This window comes from Lampetra fluviatilis, chromosome 42 (assembly GCF_964198595.1).
Source record: "Lampetra fluviatilis chromosome 42, kcLamFluv1.1, whole genome shotgun sequence".
Lineage (NCBI taxonomy): Eukaryota > Metazoa > Chordata > Hyperoartia > Petromyzontiformes > Petromyzontidae > Lampetra > Lampetra fluviatilis.
The window spans coordinates 7,881,743-7,905,293 of record NC_136316.1 but is presented as its reverse complement, the minus strand read 5'-3'; the positions used below and the strand labels follow the sequence as shown (position 1 = coordinate 7,905,293).

Here is a 23,551-nt window from a genome sequence, read left to right as displayed (position 1 = left end):
CTTTGTGGGGAAGTTGACAGTGGTTGTTTTATAAATATAATTGTTTTAGAAATGTGATTTACACCACTGCTTCAATTCTAATTTAAGTAGGAGGAAATCGTTTGGACGGTTTACCCACGGAAACCTTGCTGAATCTGCCGGCTCTCTCTCGCGACGGTCCTGCTTGTGACGTGATTATGTCCACGGAGAAAACCCACAGTGCACGCTGTGAGAAGATAGCATTCGATGGCCTGCATAGATGGATTCAAGGATTCACTTTGTATCCTGCCATATCCTTGCTGCCTCGCAGCCCCAGAGGGTGTGCAAGAATAAAGAAGCAGACGGTCGATGTCCATGCGTCTCGTCAACCACAAGGCCTCCCTGGGAGTGCAACATTGATTCAAGACAACCATTACTCTGGACCGGTTTCGATACACAGCATCTCGTCAGCAATTTTTCTTGCCTCCAAAGTGCTGTGATGTTGGCGGTGATATTAGTGGTGGCGGTGGTAAAGTTGTAGTAGAAGTGTGGACGGTGGTGGTGTAAGTATGGTGGTGGTGGGATGGGTGTTAAAATTAGAGGTTATGTATGTTGAACCTATTTCACACCGTATGTAGCCAACCGTGCTAATCGACGATGACAGTCATGATAACGATGGCAATGACTTTGACGACGATGATGCAAGAGAACAAGTTGATTGGACAATGCACGTTGTCAACAGCAACGATAATGCTCACCATGACGACGCCGCTCTCGCTCTTGCTCCACAGCAACCCACCCTCTCGGACATGACCATGTACGAGATGAACTTCTCTCTGCTCGTGGAGGAAATTCTGCAGGGAATTGACCACCCCGCCTATCGGCAGCTGGTGGTGGAGGTCAGTGCTCACCGCACCCCTGCGTATCCCCCAAAAAAGGCAAAGATCCCCCATATAGACTTTAACAGACTATTGCGGCAAGTGCTGTTAGTGAGCACCTATGAAGGCCGGCACTGCACAAGGGGGTGGGTGTCCAGCACCACACCTGGCTACCTTTGTCATCCCAGTGTTGATGTTGTACACACCACACCAGATACTCATTTTAAGGTTGAGTCGACCTGGTAGAGTCCCAGAACTGGTTCAGATATTCTCCACTGTTAGATGGCCATGAGTTGGAATTGAACTCAGCCCTCCGAGTTCATAGTGCAGTGCACTAACCACGACATTACTACTGCTCCCGTACACCCAGCTACTTTCCTTCTGCACACTCAAGTATGTATATATGTTGGACTTCTTTCACACCGTACTTACCCAACCGTGCTAATCAAAGGTGCAGAAAGGACAACAAACTAAACACAAAAAGCAGTTCTAAAGAAATGAGTTTTCAATCTGGATTTAAAAGTGCATAGCTCCAGTGGCTTCCTAATATCAGAAGGAAGAGAGCGTTTCAGACAGCCACAGACCACCCCTGCATTTCGTGACCAACTGCGTCCCAACATCATTTGTCTGGGTGCTTGATGTGATGCCGTGGCTGTGGGATCAAATCCTGGTTGGGAATCAGCTAAGCCCATCATCCCTCTTGGGTCAATAAATGTGGTACCACTTTTTGGGAAACCTACAGCATTTGTCCCACGTTGAGTCTGGCCAACGCCATGTGAATGTGGAATTTCGCCTCCGGCTACGATCGCCTCCTCTGCTCTGTGAAATAAAGAATCCCACTTGTTCTGTACTGGATTATAACCCTTTCCCATTCCGATAACGTACACGTACATCATCAGTTGAAAAACTAAAATAAATTAACTTTATCGGTACCAAGGCTCCCGTAAAGCTATGCGGGAGGGCATGTGGCACAGTTTGGCGCCTGCCATCATCGAGTGCGTTAGTGTCGCTACAGTTCTCTGTGGTGAGTATAATGTCTTAAAAAATGGGGGCGCTATGCCTCTATAAATAAAATGTACACTAACTGCTTGCGCGTTCCGAGATTCAGTAGTGAACGGGACACACCCTGCGACTTGCATAAGTCTAGAAAAGGGAAAAGAGTTCATATACATTGGCATTTAGATAACATAAAACATTTTTTTTTTAATATGGGTTTTTTTCCCAAATGATATTCCATTCATGATATTCGGTGTCACATCATAAGACCTTTCCATGATACGTTGTGAAAGATTTTCGTGATAAGTGCGTCGACTTTACTGTGATCCCTGCGTGGAGCCTCGATGCCAAAGCTGCCGCACAGCTGTGAGACGTTCCGTGAATATAAAATACAATGATTTTATCAAGGAGAGGCTATGGCCTCTTCATGTGCTGTAAAGAAAGGCCATTGCCCAAAATGTCGCCTCATATTTTTCCTTTTAAGGCAACGGTGTTATTACAAACATGTTGAGTTGTTTGTGCTTGCAAACCACTTCCAAACACAGTTTCACTAAATCATTTGTCAGCAATCTCACAGATGATGATGACGATGATAACGACCATGATGGTGATGACGATATACCCTCTGCCCGTCCTCCCGTCCTTGTGTCCAGCTGTTGATGGTGGTGTCTATAGTGCTGGAAAGAAACCCGGAGGTGGAGTTTCAGGAGAAGGTGGACCTGGATTTGCTGCTGAAGAAGGCAGTGAACGACTTCGAGCACGAGCGCACGAAAGTGGGACACGTGCACGAGGTGATGGCTCGGCCTCCTTCATTCTGTTTGTGTGTTTGGTTCAAACGTGCTTCCGCGTCGATCGTCCGTGCGGACCGCCCGTCCACTTCGACCGCCCGCCCGCCCGCATCGATTGTCCGCGTCGTCATCGTCATTCGCGCGTTCAGTATTCGCGTCGTTCTCAGAGCGCGAGCGAGGCTATCGCGAAGGCGCCGTGCTTCACACAGTCCACGGTGGTTACAGAGTAACCACAGAGTAACAACCATCAACAGGGGGGGGCTATGTTGCAATGTGTAATCCCAATTGAGTAATTTGCAGCTACATAAAAAAGGCAAATTTGGATCCGTGTGTGCGGAAACATAAATGACTTTTTCGGATTACATAATGGCATCTTTATCGTTCACTGTGAACTAGACGGCGAGTAGTATTTTACTGCTGATATATCCACAGTAATAACCAGGACGTCTTACCGGATTCGAACCGCGAACCTTGGAAACAATTAAAACTATATTTATCAATTTTTTTTATTAACCAGGTAAGGCCCACTGAGCTCTACAGCTCTTTTACAAAAGTGACCTGGCCACAAATGATAGCTCAACAAAGTGGCTCATTATGTGGGAATTTAAAACCACCAAATACTCTAAATGCATGTTTTAAAGTATGGAGGAGAAAAGAAAACTGGAGGACGCGGAGAAAAATCCACGTGACCACGTGGAGAACATGCAAACTCCAATTATACAGGTGTCAGGGTCGGGATCGAACCCACGACCTCTTGTATACCAGGCGAGGTAGTTAACATCTCGCCACCGTGGCTGCGAACACGCTACCGTTGGGCCGGACCATGACAATATTAGCAAATTGAGTCCCAGCCGTGTTGCGATCAGAGCCGTGTCTTGGGGTGAAGAAACGCCGTTGAGGAAACTCCTTCGGGCGACACATTGAGCTGTGACACGGCCGAGTACCCCACGTGTCTGAGACGCTGAGCCGCACAGCGCAACATAGCCTGGCACTGTGACGCCACCGCTGTGGTGACGTAACCATCGCTTAGTGGCGAATGGCAGCTGTTGTTGAACATGTGTTCATGTGTCCATGTAAGGGTTTATGTTTAATCTTCACGTGGCTTCATGGTGCACCTAACCTGGCACAATCGCCGTGGTCACGTCACCACCACTTAGTGGCGAACGGCGGTTGTATGGTACTGTATATACAGCGTACGTATGTTTTTCCTAGGTGCTCGCTCACACTTTCCCCAACAGTCTGTTCAGGATCTTTGTGTGTTGTCTGTATGTGTGCGTGTAGGATGCCTTAACAGCGTTCTACCAAACGCCACCGGTGGGGAAGTGTGGAACGGCAGTCTACCTTGCACGAGCCGTGGTCAAAATGCTCCTATTCGGAGCAATCAAGCCTGTGTCTGACGACCCATGCATCATCAGCTGATGAGGCAGCGCTGTGTCCCATCGGCCCCACCTTGCAGGGGTGGAGGCGATAGGTTTTGGAACAGTGGCGAGGTGATGTCTTATGAGCAAAGCTACCGAACTTCTGGGAGGCTCAACCAACGCAAATGTTGACCTGGTGGGGCCCCTCCCTCTGTCCATCACAAGCCCCGCCTATTGCACGTAGCCCTCGCCCACTCCTCTGCCAACCATGCCCACTGCTCAGATAGCCCCACTATTTTTCCCTCTTATCATGAGTCGATTGTGAGGTTATAGAATGTTAGACCGGGGATGAAATCCCAATTTTTTGCAAATGCTTCGGGGGGGGGACCAGCATGACAGACTTTGTGAAATGGGGGCTCTCTCGGCCGCCCCAGGATGCTTTGGTAGCGTTGCGTATAAGTGTAGGCGGTGTTGGAGGCTGTAGGTGTGTGTTTGTGCAGTTGCAGGTTTTTATCGAGGTGAAAGAGCGAAACCGTGAAGTTAAAATAATTTTGTTTTTAGCCCAGTTCTGCTGGTATTAGGGTCGTGGACAATTGTCCTTCCAGAATGCCTACAGTCAGCAGGGCCTCATGTCATCTATTCATGGAATGGGCTCCTTGACGATAACATCACAGCACATGAAACCCCATCTCGCTAAAAAAAATTCTGCACATATATTCGGCAAACTTCCAGCTCAAGTAATTATAAATTTCGGTTTGGCTGTCATGCAACAAGCGTAACTCGCAGTGACGGAGCCGCTGTGAACCAGAGGTCTCTTGAAGTGTTCTCAGAGGTACCTTTGTAATATCCGGCTCCACGGGAGACCTTTGCGAGAGTTATAAATCCATACTTAGCCATCCCTGCTTCCATCTCAACTCTTTCATGAATATGGCACGGTCCAAATAATTGCATTGATCCATTGATGACATGACACCTGTAGCAACATGTTGGTAAACTTGATCTCGACTTACAGTTAGGACAACACATTGGGATGCGCCGCCACCCTTTTATGTAACAAGAGAGACGTTTAAACCGCAGTGAGGGGATCGTAGTCATCGACCGTTTGATATTTCCCGACTCTCCCTGCAGGGCCAAGTTAGTTACAGAGCTCATCAATGGGGACAGGGGTGGGGCAGTAATGTGTGCAGCTTAATTTCCAATCATAAAATCAGGGAAGTTTGAACGTGGAGGATCTTAAAACAGAAATACGGCCAGATCATGACGTGGCTGTACGTAAAACTGAATAATCAATCATATCGGCGGTGAAATCCCACTGCGTGTTAAGTAGCACTTAAGAGTTTATTGTTTGGCATTTGCAAAGCATTCACAAGCTGCAATGATGAGAAGCTATCGAGTGTTTTAGTTGTCTGTGAGGCCTGTATCGTGCATGTAAACAAATCACAGTTTTCAAAAGCCCTGCAGATTTGTGCAATAGTTAATTATTTTTTTGAAATACATTAGAGTTGTATTTTTGTTTTGTTTTATTTAATCGCTATCAATATAGAGCGATCGGAAAGGTTGTGAGTTCAAATCCTGGCTGGGGGGTTGACTCAGCCCATCATCCCTCCAGAGCAGATAAAATTAGTACCACTTTGTGGGGGATTCAACCGTGGTTACTCGCTCCCCGTCACAGGATTGTGGAGTTGGAATTGTCGCCATTGGCTTAGGGCTGCAAATGGGAGTTGAACACTGCTGCTTCAATGCTAACTTGAGTAAAACATCACTGAAACGTATCTGACAAATACTCCTCTCGGAAATCCTCACAGAGTCTCGGGGGGTGGGGGGGGGGCTCCTGGAGAGGTGACTCTTGACCAGTTTTCATTTTGAGTTTTTTTTTGCATGCACGAGGAAACGAGAGTGTCGGGACAAACCTATGCACACGAGGTGATAACGCCCATCATGCAAGTGGGGAAATCGTCTAATTGCTCCACTGTCCCTTTAAATTAACGCACATTATATGCATGCAATCCACCAACCCCACTGTCACGTCACCGTTTCTCATGCTCCTCTGCTGCCCTCGTCATCTAGAATGCCCTCCTCCCAGTTACGGGAGCTGGCAAAAGGAAGGAAGCGATGGCGAGGTAGCCTCAGCATCATTCGTCTTGATAACCTCTTGACCTCAACATTAATCGCTACAGAAGTGCAGTGATTTCTCATGCCACTGCTCGGATGAGGGCCTTCCACTGGAGTGAAATCTTCAAGGGTATTTGGTCTACTCTTCCACGTTGACCAGACATGTTGGGAGGAGGTGAGAGCACCCACACTTTACCGCTCAAAACACGGCCTGCCGGTCGACTGTGTCCTGCCCGTGTGTCCTCCTTGGTGAGATGTGGCAGGGAAATTAGGAAACCTTCCCCCACTTAAGTTGCTTTGAGTTTGTTGAGCCAGCTGGCCAGGATGGGGCAGCACTTAGCCCACCACTATTCACCCAGACAACGGGAGAGCAGCACGAACTAAGTGTTTCTAACCAAACATTAGAACTAACAACATATTCAAGAATCACAGTTAAGAGACAAACAACATATATACTATATTCTTGGTTCTTTCGGTAAAGTCACGTAGAAGGGAAAACAATAAAACAATACAAATATTAAACAATACAATTCTCACGACGTTTCAACACAAGCAATCATGATGATGATTGCTTGTGTTGCAGTCGAAACGTCGTAAGAATTTGATTGTTTTATATTTTTATTATTTTATTGTTTTCCCTTCTACGTTATTTTACCGAAAGAACCAAGAATATGAATCCCTGCAGTCACGAAAGATTTAAATCAAAACATATATACTACTAAAAATAATTAAAATTAAACAAATTTAAAATCGCATCGATCGTTTCAACTGGCGCACCAGGAGATGGAATCGAACCTCCAAACTCTTCATGTCAGGTGTGGAGGGCTCACCATTACACCGCGGCAGCTCTAAATGCAGTAATGTTTGCACAATGTTACATTTCAGTTACAACAAAGTTATATGCACTGATTTTTCAAAGCATTTTTTAAAATGTGTTCAGTTGAACTTGCATACATAGTTTAATGTTTTGTATGGGGAAAGCATTGAGATGATCGTAATAGTGGCATATGTTCTTTAAGTGTCACTGTTTAGTAATTTCAACCTCTGAGTGCCTGAGAACCCAGGTGCCTTGTTCTGACCCAGCAAATGTGCGTGGTTATTTAATTGTGTCTTTGCTTACTGAAAAATAAATGTCAGGCTACTGGAATGTTGACGTTTTTCGAAGTTATTTTTTATTGTTTTAACTTTTAGGTTCGTTTTGAAGTCACAACAATATAAACATGCTGCGCGTTCGAAATGAAGAGGCCCCCAGATCGATAGTGGCAAACTTGAATAGGACAGTCATCGACTTACGAACGGGTTCCGTTCCTGAGTCCCGTTCGCGACTCGCAAATTCGTAAGTCGAGGACTGCCTGTATCTTTACCTTTTTATAAAGGTCAAAGTAACTCCTGCTTAAAGCGTGGGGCATTACAGTATGGACTGCATCAGTGGGACAGTGGTGGTAATTCCACATTCGTGTAGCGAGGGGCCAGCTTACACCCAGTGGGGATGAATGATTGTTTCAGGGCGTCAGACTCACAGCTTCCAGCATTCCTGGGTGTGTCTGGGTGTGGTGTGTGACTCAGGTGTGGTGGGGCTCATTTAATTTCTAATGCTGTGCTACAAATAATTTGGTTGATGTTGAATATCCGAGAAAGCCCCACTGAGTCTCAATGCCCTGTAAATCACCGAAGTTTTTTTATGTAAAACATTTAAAGTATCACAATCGGTCCCGTCAGAGGAGCGGTGACCCAATGGCAACGCTGCGCTAACAAAGACCCGGAGGACGGGACTTTGATTGATTCCCGACCACGGGTATCATCAGTGGCTTCGTGATCTCTAAACAAGTTCAGGGCCTTCCCGAGGTCAACTTAGCCTTGAATGAGCAGCTGATATAGTGTGTAAACATCAGAACTGGGGAGACAAAGGTGGCCAGGCGTGGTACTGCCATAAGGACTTTCTCGTGGCCCGTGGCGACCTTAATAGGTGCTCGCTAACAGCACTGTCCCACACAACACATTTAAAGTACTGTTGCTACACGGGGTGTCTTTGTCTTTCTATGTTTATATGTACTGTATATATGTAGTTTATTAAACTATGTTTATGAAACCAATATGGTGAAGTATGGTCAATACAACCCCCATGATCGATACATCGTGGGTAGGCCTTCATATGACAGTGGCTTGGCAGGGCTAAACGTTTCATATACTTTTGTAATACTACTTAATTAGTTGTATAAATGTAATACAGTATTGTGTATCTGAAAGTGACGATGATAATGCATCATGATGGATGGGAGGTCACAGGACAGACCCAGACATTGTGGGTGGAGAGTGCCGAATGTCATCTTCACAGATCAGAATCTTTATTTAAAGTGGAGGAATCTGATGATCTATGAAGCTCTTCGCATATCAATTAGGGGCGAGTCAGCAGGTTACTGATGTGTAGCGACTGACCCGCCACCCAACTGGCATTGCTGTGCAAGCTGCAGCGGCGAGTGTCATCTCGCCAACTTAGGGGCCGTCCATAAATGACGTCACGCACCTAGGAGGGGGGGGGGTTAGACATTTGTGACGATGGGGGGGGGGTTGAAAATGTGACGTCACATCAAAATGTGAAACTTTAAATACATATATACACGTTTGATTAAAAGCTTTCGTGACTGCAGGGATTCATATCCTTGGTTCTTTCGGTATATTTTTATTATTTTATTATTTCTCTTCTACGTGACTTTACCGAAAGAACCAAGAATATAGACAACACGTTCTACTTAATTAAATAGACTTTTTTAATATATGTTTTCTCCTACAACATCAGAGTGCAGCGCCACATTAAATACGCACTACAATGACAATAGTTTAAAGCGATTTGAAGCATGTTTTATTTTAGGGGGGGGGGCAGAGCTTTGTGACGTCATATCTGAGGGGGGGGGTCTGACTTTTTGTGACGCCGTGTGACGAAGGGGGGGGGGGTAAAAAATCGTCAAAAATAGCGTGACGTCATTTATGGACGGCCCCTTTATACCAGGGGAGGTATTCAACACCCCGCCAAGTGTGGATACCCCCACCGTCTTGTTAAAGATGGGAGTACCCACACTTTACCCCGCCACACACCACCAGCCGGTCGACTAACTGGGGGTTTAACCCATTCATTGAACTGCAGAGTGGATAGGGGCGGTGTTGGGCTTCATGCAATGTGTGCCAATGTTTAATGAACTTCCGGCGCCCTGGGAGATGGATAGTCCAGCGCGCTATCATCCCATTAGGGGCCGTCCATAAATGACGTCACGCGATTTTGGACGATTTTTGACCCCCCCCCTCCTTCGTCACATGCACGGCGTCACAAAAAGTCAAACCCCTCCTAAAATATGACGTCACAAAGCTCTGCCCCCCCCCCCCCCAAATAAAACATGCTTCAAATATCTTTAAACTATTGTCATTGTAGTGCGTATTTAATGTACCGCTGCACTCTGATGTTGTAGGAGAAAACATTTATTAAAAGTATATTTAATTAAGTATAACGTGTTGTCCATATTTATCTAGAGTTGCGCATTTTGATGTGACGTAACATTTTTCAAACCCCCCCCTCGTCACACATCGTCACAAATGTCTGACCCCCCCCCCCTAGGTGCGTGACGTAATTTATGGACGACCCCAAAGGAGGTTGTGGGTTCGACCCCGACGCTGACGCCTGCTGTATATTTGGAGTTTGTGTGTCTCTCTCCCCATGGTCGCGTGGATTTTTCTCCTCCACATTTAGAATCAACATCACCACGCGTTTAAGAGTATTTGGCTGCTATAAATGTCCACGTAATAAGCTACTTCGTTGAGCTATCATTTATGGCCAGGTCGCTTCTGAAAATACGCTGTATAGCTCAATGGGCCTTACCTGGTAAAAAATAAATATATTAATAGTTTAAAATAGTCTGCGCAGCTTGGGAGAGTTAGGCCTGAGGCGTATTTGGCTCAACAGTGGAGGCCTTTCCGCCAGCAATGGCACGGTCAAGCAATTTCAGGGACGCGCCTTTACCAAAAGTTATTTGATCTTGCGAATCATGAAATCAGTCATTGGAGGGCGGCTGCCACCTGGGTCCCCCCGAGGCATCTCTCACAACACGCAGGCTGGCCCAGACACAGACACACAAACACACCCCGTCCACTAACGCGATTCTCCCCCACAGAATAGCCAGCCAACGCCCACAAACCCACCCGACCTGTTTATTGACGTGCAACCATTCGCTTGCTTTTCATCTTTTTTTCTCTCACTCAGTTACAGACAGGCAGACTCCAACGCCTTCGCTCGCTCTGGGAACTGCAATAGCCCTTTTGTGTGTGTGTGACAGTTGAATTTCGCGTTCACGTTAACCGATAGGAGTGTAGCACAGTCTACTTATACACGTTACAGCTCATACGCAAACGCGCGCGCGTGTGTGTGTGGTTTTCCACTGTGGAGTTGAGAGGCTCTGGGAAGATCTTGTTCTTGTTGCTGGAGGCTTGCTGCCACTTTGGACGTGCGCGAACATGAGTCGACTCGAGCAACCCAAGTTCTGGCTGAAAACGGACGAAGGCTTTCTCAAGACAGTGCCTGCAGTCTGCATGCTCTTAGAAATAGTAGGTGCCCACGTGCATTCACCATGCTCACAAACACCCATGTGCCTGCACGTCGAGTTCAGGCCTTTGAAAGCTCAGCGCAGTGTCGCGGATGCTGCTCTGGTTGTAATGGATAGTAGCAGGTCGCCGGGTTCGATTCGAGTCGATCGCCCCGTGCGACAGTTTAAACAAAGGTGTAAGCATTTTTGTTGTTGTTGTTGTTTCAAATGCAGTACCCCTGCCTCTGTACTCCCAGTGGTATGTACGTGTGTATGTTGAACTTCTTTCGCACCGTACACAGCCAACCGCGCTAATCGGAGGTTATAAATGGGTACAAACACAACCAGTCGATTGGCAGGTTACGTTTGGTGGGAGACGTAAGTGGTGGGTACTTGCACCTCTTCCAAGACATCTGGCCAGTGTGGAAGAGGAGGCCATATCCCACACGAGAGGGTGACTCTATCTCTAGAGCGGCCTCCAGTGACGGCTTCTTCCGCCAGCAGCGGCGCGAGGAAGAAATTGCAGGGCTGCACCTTTACCTTCGCGACAGTTTTGGAAAATGCTGAGACGCACGTTAATTTGCAAATTATTTAGAGCTTGAATGGTTTCACGGAGCAAGTCACGGCCCTCCTCAACGGTGAACATCGCTGCTGTGGAAGTGCCAGGTGGCTTCGCGCTCGGACCACGAACCCAGCCAGCCCTGCCTGAGATTGTGTTTAAAACTCGTCTTGTCCCTGCTTCTCACCTCTCCCTCTCTCGTTTCACTCCACTCCGCGGTGGCGAGACGTTAACTCCCTCGCCTGGTATGCAGGAGATTCGTGCGTTCGATCCTGACCCTGACGCCTGCTGTATATTTGGAGCTTGCACGGCTCTCTCCCCGTGGTCGCGTGGATTTTTCTCTGGGTCCTCCAGGGTTTCCCTCCATATTTTTCAAAGTGCGTTTAGACTATTTGGCTGATGTACATTTCCACGTGAAAAGCCACTTCGTTGAGCTATCATTTGTGGCCAGGCCGCTTCTGAAAAAAGAACTATATAGCTCAGTGGGCCTTGCCTGGTAAAATAAAAGTTTAGTTTCGTAGTCTCTGGCCACGTTCTGTCCGCTCCAGCAGCAAAGGCCTCCTCGTTCCCACAAAGGCCATCCACGGTCATCAATCTTCGTGCCATGGAAGGAGGTTGGCACCTTCTTAGCGTCTGCTCCTTTTGCCTGGAATTCTCTTCCCTCTTGAACTCTGTGCGGTTGAGACTCTGCTGGCCTTGCACAAGTGGAGACTGTAAGACCCCAATGAATGTTCACGTGTACAGAAACAGTTTATTTTTTTCCTCCTTGTGAAGTGGCCGGAGATGCGGTTGCATTTAGACTCGGGATCTTTATTTAGACTGGAGGAGGAATCCGATGAGCTGTGAAGCTCTTTACTCACAGATGTCCAGTCTGAGAGGTTCCGCGGATTTACAATAACGCTCGGTAAGTGCCGCAGCACATCGGAGGTGCGATTACCACGATTAGCACGGTTGGCTGCGTCACTTGCATTCTGTCACTTGGATTTTATTGTAACCTGGAGTTCGAATTCGGGTTCTCGAGTGAAGTGAGTTGATGGGTCTCAGCCTGGCCACCAATGGCTGCACGTAAATAAAAGCATGAAATATAGTTAAGTTTAATCTAACCAGGTAAAGTCTTAACTGAATGTGATGTTTCCATCCTACCTGCCTATGTCAGCTGTTATTTCCGACTCTGTGTCTCTCTCTATGGCTCTCTCTTATATCTCTCACATGTCCTTTGGATTGCACTCTCATGCTCACATTAAACAATTGACGTGCTTGCGTCCGGGGGTGGAATTCCTTTCTAGCTCAGACCCCGCTTGCTTGCCCATCACCACATATATAGCCTTGTTGTTGTAACAACTCTCTCGCTGGTTCAGCAGTTCCACTGCTGTGGACGACCGCTTGTGTTGCGATCAAAACGTCGTGATTTATTTTATTTTATACCTACGTGACTTTACCGAAAGAACCAAAGAGTCTAAGTTTAATTTGGTTTATTCCTGCTCTGAGACTTAAACATCTCAGGATATTTGCCAATGCAACGGACACATGGCAAGACGTTAAATTGGATGTAACCACATCTCGAAAACGTCAGTACAGAGCAGTGCAAAAACGGGTGTTTGTTAGCACGGTTGGATACGTACGCTGCGAAAGAAGTTCAGCATACATACGTATGTACAGCTCGTCATCGGGCAGAGGAAACGAAGAAACGCTTTGAGCCTGGACGTGAATGGGTACGGGGAGTTGACAGCACGGATGTCTGTGAGAAGGGAGTTCCAGAGTAGAGGGAGCAAACTGGGACTGGGCGATGGTCGACTGGGTGCCTTCGACAGATGCCTTGGTTGCTGGGGTTGGAGAGTGTGTTGAGGGGTGGGGTAAAGTGGAATGAGAGGGGGTTGGAGGTATGGACAGGCAGTAGCGAGTACACGCAGGGTCTTGCATACGGTGAGTGCGGTCTTGGAAATGATCTGGAATTATATCGGGAGGCAGTGGGAGCGATCGCGTGAGCATCAGGGTGATGTTGTCCCCGTTTGTGGGTTCGGGTGAGGAATATGGCATTGGCATTTTGGGTCAACTGGAAATTTGAAGATGAAAAATTTGGGGCAGCCGTAGGGAAAATATTCTGACGTCGTTTTCTCTGACACAGGGGGGGGGGGGTGCACCGCAAACTGCAGATATTCAGCTGGGTAAACGCCTCCTCAGACCGTGTCAGTCATAGGAATTGTTTGACCATACTTCACCATGCTGGTCAATACGGGCTGATGATAGCCTTTCCACTGTGCTGCGATGTAACTGCCCCACTGGACATGTGTGAAAGAGCTTCAGAGTTCATCGGATTCCTCCACTACTAATAAATATTCTGATTCTGAACCAACAATCCACCTAGTGCCTGTGTGCACGCGGACCGAACGAATCGCTCCGTGCGTCTCGTGAGGTGGGCGTCCTCTGGGACGCGTTCCATTCCTCGGCTGGCATTCCGTCATTACTCCGGCCCATCGTCCATCATCCCGTCGAGGCATGACGCGTCACGCCCAGGCCTCACCTGGCTCACACCTCACCTGGCTCGCACCTCACCTGGCTCGCACCTCACCTGGCTCACACCTCACCTGGCTCACACCTCACCTGGCTCACACCTCACACTGGCTCCCACCTCACCTGGCTCACACCTCACCTGGTTCACACCTCACCTGGCTCCCACCTCACACTGGCTCCCACCTCACCTGGCTCACACCTCACCTGGCTCCCACCTCACACTGGCTCGCACCTCACCTGGCTCGCACCTCACCTGGCTCCCACCTCACCTGGCTCACACCTCACACTGGCTCCCACCTCACCTGGCTCACACCTCACCTGGCTCCCACCTCACACTGGCTCGCACCTCACCTGGCTCGCACCTCACCTGGCTCCCACCTCACACTGGCTCGCACCTCACCTGGCTCGCACCTCACCTGGCTCCCACTTCACCTGGCTCACACCTCACCTGGCTCCCACCTCACACTGGCTCCCACCTCACCTGGCTCACACCTCACCTGGCTCCCACCTCACCTGGCTCCCACCTCACCTGGCTCGCACCTCACCTGGCTCGCACCTCACCTGGCTCCCACCTCACCTGGCTCACACCTCACCTGGCTCACACCTCACCTGGCTCACACCTCACCTGGCTCGCACCTCACCTGGCTCGCACCTCACCTGGCTCCCACCTCACCTGGCTCCCACCTCACCTGGCTCACACCTCACCTGGCTCACACCTAACACTGGCTCCCACCTCACCTGGCTCCCACCTCACCTGGCTCCCACCTCACCTGGCTCCCACCTCACACTGGCTCCCACCTCACCTGGCTCACACCTCACCTGGCTCCCACCTCACACTGGCTCCCACCTCACACTGGCTCGCACCTCACCTGGCTCGCACCTCACCTGGCTCCCACCTCACCTGGCTCACACCTCACCTGGCTCACACCTCACACTGGCTCCCACCTCACCTGGCTCCCAACTCACCTGGCTCCCACCTCACCTGGCTCACACATCACCTGGCTCACACCTAACACTGGCTCCCACCTCACCTGGCTCCCACCTCACCTGGCTCACACCTCACCTGGCTCCCACCTCACACTGGCTCCCACCTCACCTGGCTCCCACCTCACCTGGCTCCCACCTCACACTGGCTCACACCTCACCTGGCTCCCACCTCACACTGGCTCCCACCTCACACTGGCTCCCACCTCACACTGGCTCTCACCTCACCTGGCTCTCACCTCACACTGGCTCCCACCTGCGCTCAAACGTCGACATTCTAACGACTCACAGCAGCAGCAGGGGACAGAATGAATGACAGTGTTAATTATCAGACCCATGTATGGAGGTATTGGGGGTGGCTTTGCCCGAACAAGGTCTGAGACTTGAAAAAAGCCATAGGTAGCATTTTTGTCTGTTCATCGATCACCATTGGCTGACTTCAATATTAGCATAATTTATAATTCATTATGTTCGGGGATTAATTCTGCCCCTCAACGTGAACATAATTTATCACTAATTCTGTTCGTGCATTAATTCTACACGTTGACATAATTGTTTCATTCATTCTGTCGAGCGATTCATCGTATCCGGTTCCAGCGCGGACGGTTAAAGCCCCCGGCTGGAATGAATTGACGAGAAACCCGACCCCCTGGAAACAACAGCGCGGGTTGCCTAGCCACCTTGCAAGTGAGCCACAGCCCCCTGTTTATATTGAAGTCCTTTTTTCAACTATTCATTGCATTCATTTTTTTGTCGAGCGCATCCACAGCTCCATCGGTTAGCGGCGGTTCCGAATTTATAATAAATACTGTACGTTTATTCGCGCCATCGAAGTTGTGGCTGTAGTTTTTTGTTTTTATAAATGATCTTTCTCGATTTATTTCTGTATATTTATATGGCAGTAGTTGGATAGTGAGTGACAGAGATGAACAGAGAAATAGATATGCGAGAGTCCTCGACTTGCAGACGTAATTCGTTTCTGTCACCCGTTCGTAAGTCGAGCGGTTCTTAAGTCAGAACACAATACAGGTAGTCCTCTACTTACGATGGAGATGCGTTACGACGACCCCATCGTATGTCGAAAATGTCGTAAGTCGAAGATGGCCTCGCCTACCCAGGAGTCTTAAAGAATGGTGATAATTTAGCAAAACAGCAATTTACAGTACCGTACTGTATAAACTATATACTGTATGTATTTATTAATTACAATACTGTATTGCACAGTAAAATGTAAAGTAATAAAACAAGGTAAATTCTTCGCCTACCTATATGAACTGCAATTTAATAGAAAGTTTTTTCAGGAAACAATCCTATCTGCTATAAAAACTTTTAACATGCATTGAACGTATCGTATCGTGGTAACCTTATAATGAAATCGCTAAAGCTACGTATCATACATGCATTGAACATATCGTAACGTATCATTGTACTGTACTTACCAAGATTCTGTCCGTCGTCTGCATACTTGAACGATGTTAGGTGGTTGATGGCAATTTTGTCGTATCGCTATCGCCATCGTAAGATCGAAATATCGTAAGTCGGACCATCATAACTCGAGGACTACCTGTAATGCACTGTACTATATTTAAATGCACATACGGTCAGTGTTATGAAATGTGTTACGGTTAAACAAAAAAGTGGAAGCATTCATAAACTCGTAAATAAGAAATATTGTACATTTCAATATAACACTGTAAACAAAGTACTGTACTGTATTTAATAACATTTGAAATATTGAAAAGTAAGAAATTATGAATGACAACGATAATTAGAATCCTGCTGCAGTGGTGCATGCAGGTCTGCTTTATGTGGATATGAAAGCTATTCGTTTATGAGTCTATATAAGTACAACAGTATATGGATCTCTACGTGAGTCTCTGGGTCTCTGAAAGCTGGACACAACAAACTACAAAAGCAACAGAAATTTGTGTTTTTAGAAAGTTTCATGGACGGACCCAAGATTATTAACATGAAATGAATAGTTCGAGTTCTTAAATACGTAATGAGAAAAATAGAGATTGGATTCAAATGTGTTTTGACTGGGGAAAATCATAGGTACAAGAAGCTGGGGTAGACAATGAATTAGTTGCATGAGCAATTTGAACATACCGATGCCAAGTTATTGAGTGAATCTCATGTACAGAGCTCTTTGGAAGGGAGACCACGATCGCCAACGCCTTTGAGAAAGGAGATGGCTCGCGTAGAGAGTGAGACAATGTTGTATTCGTCAAGAGCCATGGTCAATCCGCTGCTGGATGAAGACCCTTCCAAGCTCGCACCACCTCTCACAATTCCGCATTGCAATAATCCACCGAGGAACTACACACAAAACGACTTATTCGTTTGTTTCCAAAATTTTTGTTTATTCAGGTCCTCGGTTTGTAAGAGTTTGGATGATTGCGTCAGTAGAAGCTGATGCAGTCATCCAAATAAATGCCTTTTAATTGTCCACGAAACATTTGGCACAATTGAAATAAATTAATTATATCGTGTGGTCACGAGAGATGGCAACGCCTTTGGGAGGCTTTCATCCAGCAGTGGATTGATTATGGTTGATGATGATGATGGTGGTTATATGATGATGATGGTGGTTAATATGTACTCTTTGTCAATATCCAATAAAGCCTATTTTTCGTTTTTTTTTTACCGCCCCCCACAATTGTATTGCAGTTGTACCATTACACACACGTGGATATGAAGGCAAGTTAGGGAAATAATTTTCAGTGTTCAGAAAAGAAAGTTAACTTTGTGTTAAATGGACGTTGGCCAGTGGTCTATCCCAAGGGTCGGCAGCCTCCGGCTCTGGAGCCACGTACGGCCCTTTGAGGATCGCTTCGTGACGCATTATTTATTCAGATCCCATCATCTCATATTCACCACACGGTGCATTGCGGCTCTTGAAATATTGAAGTGTTTTTTTTTTATTCGAAAAAAAAATGGAGTGGCAGCCACGGTACGGAATGCGATTGCGAGGATCTCCCCTGCGGAGATGGAACGAAGAAATCGTCTCGTGTGTCAGGTGGATTTTTACATTGCAGCACTGAGAGAAAGTGAGAGCTTGGGGTGGGCTTCATCCAGCAGTTCACGGATCAAAGCTGATTATGATTATAATGATCATTCTTCTTGAATATGGCAATATGTTAATGAGCTAAATGGCAATTTGAGTTTCGTGTAGCTTGGCTCTTCCTCCTCCGTTAAATGATCGCAGACTGCAGTGGTGTACGATACGGTAATTAGTTTGGGTTGCACGGCCACATCCGTACGACTGTAGTTTGTCTTTCATTTTCCATTTAATGGTGATGATGATCGATGATGTGCTATTGGTGTCAATGTCATAAGATGAAGATATTCCCATTCGGATCTCTGCCTCCTGCGTTGAGAGAATGGCCCCAACAGTAGATGCCACTAAATTACCACTGAGGTCATGTGCATTAGCATCTACATTAAAGGCGCACCTTTCACATTCTCTGCACATATTGTTCATAGTATGTCAGAGCTGGAATTGAGCCAAATTAATACAAACTATTAAAATATGTTTTTGTTAAATGGTGCCGTCATTGGTAACTGGACTAAGTTCATGAAATCACTTGAACTCAGTATAATCATGGGTATCTGAAACCCATATTTCAACCCAGGATTCTCAGCGGCACTAGTTCAGCGCTCTTCTAACCTCTGAGACACCTGGCCACCTCACTGTTACGAATTCTTACTGCTATATCCGAGTTTGGCTCCATGAGTCATAAGCATTTTCACTGAACCTAAAGCATCCTAGTGTCACCAACCCCAAGAATGGATCATGATTTCACTTAATATTTAGCCTCCTTTTTAAACCCGCCTAGTTTGCATTGTTTCTCATTTCCCCCGCCTTGTCTATACAGCGTTAGCCTAAATATTAGCATCCAGTTTGAATTGATTAGCATAAAACATGAATAATTGTTTTCCACGTGCCCAATTCTATGCATGCATACCGTGAGCGCGCGTGGGCTTTCTCCGGATCTTCCGCTTGTCTCCCACGTCATTAAACAATTCAAAGATTGGTGAAAAACATCCTCCTCAAAAGAGTCCTTGAATCGATGCTGGTAGATAAATGGATGCATTGTGACTTGCCGACTTCGTACGGCTTACTTTGGCTCTTTGGGCAAAAGTTTCCGCATGGGGAGAGGTGGCATAGTGGTTAGTACACCGTACTATTAAAACAAGAAACCTGAGTTAGACTCCCGGGCCACGGCTAACATCAGAAGCAAGTGATAGCTAAACCAGCACTGTGCCTCTCCTAGGTCGACTCAGCCTTGAATGAGTACCTGGCGTGGCTTGCAAACATCACTGAGGAGACAAAGGCAGCCTGGGGGTGGTTCTGGCCCCCTCCCCCCCTCCTCGTGTGCCATGCCGGCCTTCGTAGGTGCTCGCTAACAGCTCTTGCCCAAACAGTCTTAAAGGCTACACGGGGGGTCTTTGCACTGCAAAGTAGAGCAGAAAACAAGTTAAGCTTCATTTCTTAGTGACAGCACTTGCCAAATGTCCCTGCAGCACGCAATCTCTTCCTGGTTGCTTTATTAATGGAAAATGCACCAAGCCAAAGATTTAGATCCCCCCCTCCATTCGTCTGTACAAAGGTGGAATGACTCGCCCATTCATTGATGAATATCGACTTTTAAGCCAAACGTTCATCATCACATATCTTGCTCATTGTCCCTTTCGATGTGTTCATGGTGTATGCCATCGGTTCACTCGGCCACGGCAGCAGCTAGAAGCATCGGCATTCTCCGCAATGGTTAAAACCAAAAAAATAGGATAAATTGTTGAATCGAATTGCGACGATTCATCCACGTGGAGTGACGTCACGCGCGGGACACACACAGATTCTTGGCTTATTATATGTTCTGTATGTATGTGCGTTTGTCGTTAGTGGTGGCGCTATGATTACGGCACTATACTACGAACCTGGCGATCCGAGTTTCATTCTCAGTCGTGGCCAATACCAGTGTCAAATATCTGAACCGGTGCGGAGCCTCCCCTAGGTTGACTCAACCTTAAAATAGTACAGTACCTGGTGCAGTGTGTAAATATCAGCAGTGAGGAGACAAAGGTGGTCGGTAATGGCGCTAGCCACCCACCCCCCTCGTTTGCCATCCCGGCCTTAATCGGTGTTCCATAACAGCACTGAAACCACAACCGCCGTTATTCTCTGTACTTCAAACACCTGGCAAAATAGTCATGAGACTCATTGCGGCTCTCCTGGGTAAACAAGCGTGATTGCAATGATGATGATTATGATCATGACAATGGCGACAATGATAACAACGCTGCTGATGATGCTACTACTGCTGCTGCTGATGATGATGCTAAATGCTGATGCTGTTGTGCAGGTTCTGGGGCTGGTGGTGTGGGCCCTGGTGGCCGCGACCCCTTACAAGCGCGAGCCGCCGCTGGGCTTTGTGGTGTGCGTCGCCATCACCTTCTGGATCCTCACCATCTTCATGTTCATCATCTACATCGCGGAGCTCTACCGCCACATGGTGCAGAAGCGCTGGCTGCTGCTGGTGAGCTCGCTGGACGCACGCGCCGAGACCACGTCCCCCGGCACGCGCTGGGGAAAAACCCGTGCCCCCCGCGTGTCCGGACGTGGTGGTATAAGAGTAATCATAATCAACTAACCTAAAGATTTTTTTTAAATTTTATTTTCCCACGTAATGCCCACTGTGCTCTTTTTGAGAAGCGACCTGGCCACAAATGATGGCTTAACAAAGTGGCTTATCACGTGGACATTTATAGCAGCCAAATAGTCTAAATGCATTTTGATTCTAAATATGGGAGGAAAAACCAGAGGACCCAGGGAGAGAGTTTAGTTCAGTTAATTTATTTGGTATAGCCCTGTGAGCCATGCGGCTCTTGAATCGGGTGCAACCGCAACAAACAAAAACATGAACAAGAAAACATCTTAATGTGACTAGGCGCAACAGAAAACTCCAGGAAAAAACAGCAAAGTCTTCCAGAAAAAGCACCGTATATCAAGGCTGTGTGCAAAAATCCCAGTGGGACATGCAAACTCAAAAGATACAGACATCGGAATCAAACCCATGACCTCCTGCATATTAGGTGAGGTAGTTAACACCTCCCCACTGGCTGGATAATACTAAAGATTACACTAATTTACATTTGTAAGGCACATTTCATTTGGAGATTTCCCCAATGCATATACTGGATGTCGTGTGCTGGCATGCAGAAATATTTTCCGGTTTATCCAACTGGAAAGCTGAAATTAGGCCTCCGTGCCTACCGCTTCGAATCAGCCCACTAACGATGTTGCACCTGCGTGAACGTACACGCGAACCCCCCCCGCCCCCGCATTGTGGTGAAGTATAGTCAAACAACCGCCGTGACCAACGCGGCATGGGCAGCCATTCATCCAGCGGCATATTGACGCGGCTGTGAATTAGCAGTTGTTATTGCACATGTGCACGCACGGACGCACGCTTGCACATCCATGCATACATACACACGTGCACACACCAACGTATGCAATCACGCACACATTTGCACGCAACAAAGACAAAGATCCCCCATGAAGCCTTAACGGACTGTTGGGGCAAGTGCTGTTAGCGAGCACCTATGAAGGCCGACACTACACACGAGGGAGGGGGTGGGTGGCCAGCACCATGCCCAGCCGCCTTTGTCTTCCTTGTGGCGATATTTACACTCTGCACCAGATACTCATTTGAAGCTGAGTCGATCTAGGGGAGGCCCAAGGCCGGTTCAGATAATCGTCACTGATGTTGGCCGTGAGCGGGAATCGAACTCGAGCCCCCGGGTTCGTAGCACAGCGTGCTAATCGCGACACGACCGCTCCCTACACGCACACACACACACACGCGTGCACACAACGCCACAGACACACAAACACACGTACAAAAATGCACACACAGCACACAAAAAACACATCCCTGATTGTGCATCCACAAATCTTTAGGCATATATTTACTCAGATGACTGCTGGTGTATAATTTAGCGAAGTAATTTGACTGATTAGAGGAATTTTCGGGGAGAGGGGTTTAAATTTGGAATCATTACAAATGCGCGAGTCACTTTCAGGCCGTGGAGCAATTTCCTGAGCCCTCATTTTTGGAGCCTCGCTCATTTTCTTGCGCTCCTCCTTCACGACCACCACGGAGTTTGTTTCACTCGCTGTGCCTCGGTTTGTCTGGCCCCAGGGGTGTGTGATGGGGCCGGGTGTCTCTCAGCAGCCGCAGTGACTTCCTGCTTCTAACGAGCATTCGAAGGCAGTTCGTACCTGTTTATACACCACACGAGGTATTCATTTAAGGCTGAGGCGACCTAGGGGAGGCCCAGGACTAGGAATTGAAGTTGGGGCGTCGAGTTTGTAGCGCGGTGCGCTAACCACTGCGCCATCACTCCGAGACAAAGACGGCCGGGCGTGGTCCTGGCCACCCACCCCTTCGTGTGCCGTGCCGACCTTCATAGGTGCTGCTCACAAACAGCGCTCGCATCAACCGTCTGTTCAAAGGCTATATGGGGCATCTTTAGCTTTGGCTTTGCTCTCCATGCACACACATGCACAAAAAACAAAGACAAAGATTCCCCGTATAGCTTTAACATAATGTTGGGGCAAGTACTGTTCGTGAGCACTCAATTGAGTCGACCGAGGTGGGGCCCGTGTCCAGTTCAGATAATCGTTACCGACGTTGGCCATGAGCGGGAATCAAACTCTGGTTACCGGGTTCGTATTGCAGCACGCTAACCTCTACACTACCGCTCCCTGTGCACACACACGCACCGCACACACAGGATGATGTCTGTGCGCTCCTAACGTTGTCTCCGCTCCCTTCTGCTGCTGTCCCGCCGCGTCCTGGCCTCCCCCCCCCCCCCCCCCCGTGCCGTCGCAGGGCTTGCTCTTCAACGCGTGTGCCGTGTGCTTCTACTTCGCGGCCGCCGTGGTCGAGGCGATGCAGTCGAGCCGCATCGCCCGCGAGCTGGGGGATCAGCAGGGGATCTACATCGCGGCCGCGGTGAGCTCCTCGCACTGCTCGTGCCGCTCGTGCCGCTCGTCTTGGTGTGGTGGAGCTCCACGAAGGTGGCCCGGCTATGGCACGAGGTGGTGGAGCGACTGTGGTGATGCCCATTGATGTTATTTTTACGCAATCGCTGAGCAACGTGGCCCAGAGGGCCCAGTACGACTGCGCCAGTGGTGGCAGTAGTAGCGACATCCTGCACATCATCATCACTGTCAATGTCATGGCATCGAGGTTGGTATCAGCATCAGCGTGAATTAGCCCCAGCTGTCTGCGTGGTTGGGTGGCAGATCCAAACCTCGAAAATGCATTGAAAGCTTGACATTTTGGGACTCCCCCTGCCACCACCTGCCCACTGGGATGTTTCTAGACACTCATTTGGCATTGCTACGCATGCAATATTTGTCTGTGTGTGTGTGGGATGTGTGTGCACACAGGTTATTGCCTTCGTGGTCACTTGCTGCTACTGCATCAACCTTGGGTTCAGCTTCCGGGCGTGGAGATCGGCCTAATGACCTCCTGACCTTTCCACCCCCCCCCCTGCCCCCCCTGCCCCCCCCCCCGCACCTCCCCCGGTCCCCTCAACCACAACCTCCACAACCCCAACTCAAATGTGGACACACAAAGTCAAGTCAAAGAGTTTCGCTCTCAACACAAGGTGTGGGGTGGTGCACATCTCCATTAGCGATGCTGAACCATTGGTGGAAATTCCACATTCATATGACAGGAGCAAGTATTGTCTATATAAGATCCACTTTTGACTTCCCACAAAGTGGTACTCAATTGATCGCCCCTGCAGAGATGATGATGAA

The 23,551-nt window shown here is 48.1% G+C and overlaps 2 protein-coding genes across 5 annotated transcripts in view; both read left to right on the top strand.

Moving 5' to 3' along the window:
- The window catches only part of LOC144946688 (phosphorylase b kinase regulatory subunit beta-like), a 146,675-nt gene extending 139,440 nt beyond the window's left edge, over positions 1–7,235 (top strand). For all 4 annotated transcript variants that reach the window (XM_078875773.1, XM_078875776.1, XM_078875775.1 and 1 more), the window contains exons 29-31: positions 750–857; positions 2,486–2,623; positions 3,902–7,235. In XM_078875773.1, coding sequence (XP_078731899.1) covers positions 750–857; positions 2,486–2,623; positions 3,902–4,039 — 384 coding nt within the window. In that variant the 3' untranslated portion in view covers positions 4,040–7,235. The remainder of the gene's footprint in view (positions 1–749; positions 858–2,485; positions 2,624–3,901) is intronic.
- Positions 7,236–10,363: 3,128 nt separating this feature from the next.
- Positions 10,364–23,265, top strand: LOC144946746 (CKLF-like MARVEL transmembrane domain-containing protein 8). The gene is made up of 4 exons (XM_078875877.1): positions 10,364–10,680; positions 20,079–20,252; positions 22,614–22,736; positions 23,177–23,265. The coding sequence occupies exons 1-4, from the start codon at positions 10,591–10,593 to the stop codon at positions 23,249–23,251; spliced, it is 462 nt and encodes a 153-aa protein (XP_078732003.1). The 5' UTR covers positions 10,364–10,590; the 3' UTR covers positions 23,252–23,265.
- The last annotated feature ends 286 nt before the right edge of the window (positions 23,266–23,551 follow it).